We start from the raw sequence: 7707 nt of genomic DNA, 5'->3' as shown, positions 1-7707 counted from the left end.
CTACCTAGTTTTTGTTTGGGCCTCTGTGGTCTGCAACATCATAGGATAGAATAAACCATGAATGCCAATTGAAGGAAACCATCAGAAAAGAGAAGGTTGCTGGATTCTAGTCCATGTCCCATTTTCACTCACTAGTCACTGATTCTGTTTAGCCTGTTATGAAATATTCCCGTTGTGTTAGTGGGTTTTAATATGAATCATAGTATGAATTAAGAACTAGGCAATAATTGCTGGATACTTTCAACCAAGTCATGTGACCAGCCACAGAGATAATTTACTAGCTTACTAACCTTATTTAACATTAACTTGGTGCCCAGAAAATATAAAGTTATAACTCATATTTTCAACTGTGCATGACTTTCATGACTCAGTCAAGCCACAGGAAGATATTCACTCTTCTTTTATATTCTTATTTTTTTATATTTCTTGTCACTAGGAAATTAGTTGCTCTTGTTTTCCTATACATTTTTTTTTTTTTGGATGAAAGTGTTCTCCCACATTTCACTAGTTGCGATGTTTATTTCTACTATTTGAGGAACTTGCTCTATTAATTTTTTCATCATAATAGAAAATATGCATGTATCTTCTTAATGAGTCTGGGATTTTGTGCGACTCTATTATAATTTCAAAGAAAATCAGTGTTTTAACCATTGAGGAATTTACCAAAAAACCTTAAGGAAAATTATTTCTTGACACCTTGCTCTGTATTTTAAGTTTGTAATTGTTTTACATAAACATTTTTGTTTTTCTTTTCACATGTGTCATAATATTAAAAATTTTGTTTTGATTTGAAAGATCCCAGAGGATATTTGACTTCTGTATGAGAGAACTGTTTAATAAATATTTTGTTTAGAAAGTATGACATTGAAAAAGAATTTGATGTTTATTTATTTATTTCATTTATTTATTTTTTATTTAAAATTTTTTTTAATGTTATTTATTTTTGAGAGAGAGAGAGAGAGAGAGAGAGAGAGGGAGAGAGAGATCGGGGGAGAGGCAGAGAAAGAGGAAGACACAGAATTCGAAGCAGGCTCCAGGCTCTGAGTTTTCAGCACAGAGTCTGATGAGGGGCTCAAACATACAAACCATGAGATCATGACCTGAGCTGAAGTCTGAAGCTTAAGCAACTGAGCCACCCAGGTGCCCTTGATGTTTATTTGTGAGGGGGGGAGAGAGAGAGAGAGAGAGAGAGAGAGAGAGAGAGAGAGAGAGAGAAGGATCAGAGAGAGGGAGACACAGAATCCAAAGCAGGATCCAGGCTCTGAGCTGTCAGCACCAAGTCCAACATGGGGCTCAAACCTGCGAACTGTGAGGTCATAATCTGAGCCGAGGTAGGATGTTTAACCCACTGACCCACTTAGGTTCTCCTTTGTAAAAGTAATTTGAAATGGATGAGCAATATCAATGTACTTTTAATCTGTTAAAAATTACATAACTAAAGTGAAAAATAATGGTAACACACAATGCTGATGATGATGCAGAGAAACTAGACTGTTTATGTATTTCTGATTGGAAAATAAAATTTCATAGCTACCTTAGAAGATAGTTTGGCAGTTCCTTTCAAAACTAAAAATGAACTTACTGTATGATCCATCAGTTGCACTCTTGGGCATTTATCCTATAGGATTGAAGACTTATTTTCACCCAGGAATTTATAAACAAGTATTTACAATAGCTTTATTTGTGATAGATAAAATTGGAAAATACTTTTAAACAAACTGTGGTACATCTATACCACAGAATACAACTCAGCAATAGTAAGGAACAAATTATTGATATGTGAAATAACTTAGATGGACCTCAAGGAAATTATACTGATAGAAAAAGCCAAAGTCAAGAAGATATACTGCATGATTCTACTTATGTTACGTGTATAAAATAACGTAATTATAAAGATGGAAAACAGATGGATTAGTGGTTGCCAGGGGTTAGGAGTGGAAGGACACGATGGGTATGGCTATAAAGGATAACACCAGAGAGTCTTGTTGCAATGGTATAGTTGAGTATGTTGATGCTTATGTGGTTATACAATGCTACACATGTAATAAAATTGCATAGGACTATACACACATATACACACACAAGTTCATGTGTAATTATTGAAATCTGAATGAGCTCTATGGATTATAGCAATGCCAATTTCTTAGTTTTATACAAAGTAAGTGTTCATGGGAATTTGCATACATTTCTTTTCAACCTCCTTTGGATTTATGATTATATATATAATATATATATTTATTTAATTAATTTATTTAATATATTTAATTAATTTATTTCATTTATATATATATTTAATATTTATTTATTTTTGAGAGAGAGAGACAGAATGTGAGCAAAGGAGGGGCAGAGAGAGAGGGAGACACAGAATCTGAAGCAGGCTCCAGGCTCTGAGCTGTCAGCAAAGATCCCGACGTGGGGCTCGAACTCACGAACATGAGATCATGACCTGAGCCGAAGTCAGTCACTTAACTGCCTGAGCAACCCAGGGACCATAAGGATTTATAATTATTTTAAAATGATAAGTTCTGAAACCATTTTATTGTAAAATTTGATTTTCTTTTCCATAATGCTTATGCTTAATTTCCTTGACTACGCCTAACACATATTATTTTTTTCCAATATTTAGAGCTTTATTGTTTTGTTTTTCACATTTAGTTCTATGATCTATCTGGATTCAGAGAGGTTTTTGTCCAGCATTATTGAGGCATCATTAACAAACTCAAACTCAAACTCAGAGGAATGGAAAATAGAATGGCTGTAGGATAGGGGACATGGGGAGAGGTTGGTAAAAGAATACAACCTTTCAGTTATAAGATGAATATGTTCTGATGATTTAATATATAGCATGATGACTATAGTTAATAATACTGTATTATATACTTGAAATTTGCTGAGAGAGTAGACCTTAAACAGTCCCATAAAAAAGAAAAGGTAACAATGTAAGGTGATAGACATGTTAATTAACTTACTTATGGGAATCATTTCACAATAAGTATGTATACCAAATCATCAAGTTGAACACAGTCTTCTTTTGGTATGAAGAATAGAAAACAAACAAATTGTATATTATCAGGCATATAATATTTTACTTTTATATTTAGTTATTAGTATAAAATCAATACATTTTATAAGAAAAATAATTTCAGATAGTGTAGAAGAGTAGAGTAAGATCTCTATTTCCTCAGGAATGTCATTCATTGCCCCAAGAAAACACACTATAAACAATTTTTTATTAATTATTGAGAATCTAGTTTGCATGGTTTTATAAGTTTGTACAATCCATGGTAAGCAGGGCAATTTATCTCTGCTTGGAAACAGAAAATTAACAGTACACAAATTGATCAGTAAATAAGATAATTCCAGATCATGAGAAAGATATAGAGAAAACAGGGCAACATGAAAAGAAATATGTAGGCCAGGAGAGAAGCAGCATTAAATAGACTGGTCAAGGAGGGCTTCTTCCAGATGACATTTGACCAGGAACTGAATGACAAAAGGAGCTAAGTAGATGAAGATTTGGGATAAGATCTGTTTCAGGCAAAGAGAACAGGTAGTACAAAGGCTTGAGGTGGCATTCAATCTGGCATGTTCTAGGAACAGGAAGAAGTTCACACAGCTAGAATATACTGAAGGGTGGGTTTGGGACATGAGGCTCAAAAAGGAACAAATGACAAAACCATGTAGCTCCTTGTAGACATGGCAAGCAATGTGGATTATTATAAGTGAAATGGAAACCTTCTAGAGGATTTCAAACAGGAAGATGACATAATGTGATTTTAACTGTTAAAAGATCAATTTGGTTACTGCATGAAGAATGGGTAATAGTGGAAACAGAGAGGCAAGTTAAGAGCCCAATAATAAAAGTAATGGTAACTTGGACCAGAGAGATAATAGCCATAAAATTATTGTAATACTCCAGGCAAGAAATAATGAAGACTAAGTTTAGGGCAGAAACAGTGGGGACAGAGAGGTGGACTTTAGCTGAAGATGGATGTAATAAGTTGAATCAATTGTACTTTTGACTAATTAGATGTGGAAATGGGGTAAGAGAATGAAGAAGTTAAGCTATCAGGTAACTTGTGTAGGTAGTTGAATGGAAGAGATTACTAACCGTTGTAAAAAATAAGAAGAAGAGCATGTTGGTATCTGAGAAGGCTGATTAACAGCTCCATTTTGGATATATGGAGTTTAAGGTACCTTAGGACAAGCAGATGAAGTTGTATGGTAGGCAGTTGCATCTGAAGTTCAGGAAAAGACAAAGATTGGAAATACTAATTTTAAAAACATTAGCATATTAACGTAAAAGCATAACTGTGGGTCTAAGAAAAGGCCAGCTGGCCTTAATACTGTGTCATGTGTACACTGAAGATGAATGGTGATAGGTGATACTTAAATTTGGTCTCACTTCAACTATGGGTGATATATACACACTTACATGTACATCCTGTTCTCATGCACATCTTTTTTTTTCGTTTACATTTTACAGTCTTTAATTAAGCACATAAAACTGTACTATTTAATATATTTCTCCATGAACTTTTTGTGAAATTCAGATCGCAGTGTATCATTTACAAATCTTTTGTCTTTCTTCTGATCATCTACACCTTTTGCACAGTTCTTGAAAACAACATCATCATCCCACCTTCTTTTAACTTTGAAGTTGGCCTGAGGCTGGGATGGGCCAGTGAGATTAAGGAGAGGGTTTCCACTCAATATGTTTTCCATACGTATTCTTTCTTCTTCAGCTTTTTGTTCTTGTTCCTTCCTGGCCTGCTCTTCAGCTCTTTCTTTTTTAATTTTTTCTAGCTCTGCAAGAAGAGCTGCAGTATCATCATCATCACTCTCCTCTTCAAAATCTTCATCTTCATCTTCCTCATCTGTTAGAGGATCATCTGCATCAAGTTTGGCAGCAGGAATCTGGTCTAACCGAGGCTTCTTTGACACTGATGAGGAGGTTGTATATTCTCGTGTTGGACGATCTCTATTTTTTTCTCTGGCGGCAGCTCGCTCTCTCTCCTCCAGCTCTCTCCTGAAGTCACGGTTGCGAACCTCTTCAGGGGCATCCTGAGTGGTTTGTCTATATTTTATCTTTGTATGAGAAGGTAGGTCTCTACTTGAATACTGCTTTGAGAGTTGGCTGAAATCACCTTCTCCTTTTCCTCTCCCCCGTCTCGCAGGTTCAAAAGTTGGCCTAGCTGCTGTTGCCATCTTTTATGCTGCTACCCTCCTGCCGCTCACGTCGGCCGGGGTCTAATGCTGCAGCCTCCGGAAATCATACAGACACCATTACGACTCATACTTCCCAGGAGCCTCTGCCTCATTCACATCTTTTAAAGTTACCATGGACATGAGACTAGCAGCCTTTTGTAATCAAAATGCCAAGAAAATTCTGAACTTTCTTAGGAAACTAATGAGGACAAAGAGAAAATATGATTTTTTCCTCAGGAAAAACTATGCTGCATGGACAACTGGAATATTGTATGTAGACTAATTGATGACATCTTTAGGATATTGGGAGATGAATGGATTCTAAAGAAAGTCTTATTCTAAAAATATATCTTGACTATTATTGGAAGACAAGGAAAATTAGTCTCAGAGATCAATGGGTTGAACCAAAATTACATAACAAGAAAATGATAGTGTGGAGAGTAAGATCCAAATCTCCTGGTTCCTTATGTATAGCTTTTTAAAATATATATATAAATCATATAAAACTGCTGGAGCAAAAGGCTGGAAAATCTAGCTTATAAGTTCAGGATAAAATAATTAGACTTCTTCTAGTTTGGAACAACCTAAGAGGTAATGGCCAAGATTATGAAATAATATTGGGTTTGATAGGATAGGATCAGATACTGGACTGTGGGGCATAAACTACTACCCAAGGGAATGTTGTGAACAAAGGAGGATATAACTAGTCAAATTTCCTTTACAGCTGTTCTCACATCCCTGTTTTCTACTGCAATGTCTTATCCTTCTGGTTCCTGATACTCAACCTCTGTCATACAACATGAATCTTGACGTGTCCCAGAGTCATTTCCTGTTTTGGGCTTTACTATTGACCTATAAGACTTTAGTCTCAGAATAGGGACCAAAGATTTTACTGGCTTGCCTGGGTTGACTTTTCAGAACCTCTGGATTCTTCATTATCTCCAAATTCTATCCTCAATAGTAAAGGTCAAACATTAAGTTTCAAAATTCTAAGATACAGGGGACTAAAGGGTACTCTGTGAAACCCAGAAAAGATCAATTTAGGTCAATTTAAAGACCTTGCAAATTTTATTTGCTTTATCATTATTCATGATATAGAACGCAATTTTTGTACACTACCGTGAAGACACAGTAAGATACTAAGTGACTTCATGTAGCTTTACCTAAATAGCTCTGCATGAACAATCACAAGGAATAAAAGTAAAAGAAGAAAATTAAGATGAATAATTCTAGAAGAATTGCTATGTGCCAGTCACCATGCAAATCACTTTCATATACATCATCTAATTTAGTGTCAGCAAATATATAAAAACATTATTATTCTTACTTTATTAATGAGGAAACTGAGGCTCGAAAGTTAAGTGACTAGTCTGAGATCTACAGCAAGTTATTCCTAAATGATGCAGGAAACAGAATATCTGGAAGGATCCAGAACAGAGTGGAGTTGGATGAATGATGTAAAGAAGAGAAGGCCAACAAATAACCTAAATATAACAGTATGAGGATATACAGACACTAGTGCTCAGATGTTCTCCATATTTGTTGATGTCAGAAAAGGGAAATTAGCTAAGTTTAACTTAGGATACTAGTGTCCAATAGAAGGCTGGATTTGCTAGCAGATGGGTCTGCAAGATACTAGAATGAGTAAGAGATGTTGTGAACTCTTTACATTCTCTCAAAGGAGTTACTTTAAATAATTTTTAAAATGTTTTCTTTATTTATGAGGGAGAGAGAGAAAGAGACAGCATGAGTGGGGGGAAGGACAGAGTGTGTGTGGGGAGGAACACAGAGGAACCAAAGCTGGCTCTACACTGACGTCAGTGACTGTGGGCTCAAACTCACAAACCGTGAGATCACGACCTGAGCTGAAGTCAGACGCTCAATTGACTGTGCCACCTAGGTGCCCCATCAAAAGGAGTTACTTTAGATGTTCATCTTTTTTCAGAAGAGAAGATATTTTATACATGTGATTATATGAAATATATGGATGTTCATTCAACAATTTTTTTAAATAATATGCTAGCTGCTATGCTCAGTAGGTCTGTGGATAGATTGTTGAACATGACAGATTGGGCCTCAGTCCTCCCATCAGATAATTCAATAAGCAGTAATCATGAAGGGTGCAGGGAAACAACTGGGGTGCTGAGGGAGTATCTGATCTAGCCTACCTTTAATCAGGGTATGTTTCCAAAAAAAGTTCTGTCTAAACTGAGACCTGAAGGATGAATATTATCCAGGAAGAGAAGAGCAGAAGTATTTCAGAATTAAAACCAAGTGCAACGTGGGAATTGTGTGGCTTCTCACAAACCCTTCCAGGGGTGGAATTTCGTAAATCAGTCAATTGCTTAGGTCCCTCATGTTGTCATAATGTTCCTGAAATCACTGCCTTCTTTATGGTTTCTGGGTAAGCCACTGACACACTCTAAGTTTCCCATGTGATGAGTGAGAATCTGGGGAGTGTCCCTCCAGTGTGCAATGTGGAGCTGACATAAACCCACG

The 7707-nt window shown here is 36.0% G+C and overlaps 1 protein-coding gene across 1 annotated transcript; it reads right to left on the bottom strand.

The window, feature by feature from the left end:
• Nucleotides 1–4461: 4461 nt before the first annotated feature.
• Nucleotides 4462–5294, bottom strand: LOC131487618 (spliceosome-associated protein CWC15 homolog). Its single transcript, XM_058688495.1, has one exon. It carries the CDS (start codon nucleotides 5206–5208, stop codon nucleotides 4513–4515), a length of 696 nt encoding a protein of 231 aa, XP_058544478.1. The 5' UTR covers nucleotides 5209–5294; the 3' UTR covers nucleotides 4462–4512.
• Nucleotides 5295–7707: the final 2413 nt, after the last annotated feature.

The sequence above is a fragment of the Neofelis nebulosa genome, chromosome 10 (assembly GCF_028018385.1).
Source record: "Neofelis nebulosa isolate mNeoNeb1 chromosome 10, mNeoNeb1.pri, whole genome shotgun sequence".
NCBI lineage: Eukaryota > Metazoa > Chordata > Mammalia > Carnivora > Felidae > Neofelis > Neofelis nebulosa.
The sequence above is the reverse complement of the archived record's forward strand: the minus strand, read 5'-3'. Positions and strand labels throughout refer to the sequence as shown.

Excerpts from the sequence above, each read along its gene's own strand:
- LOC131487618 (XM_058688495.1), bottom strand. The coding sequence starts at position 5,208 with ATGGCAACAGCAGCTAGGCCAACTTTTGAACCTGCGAGACGGGGGAGA.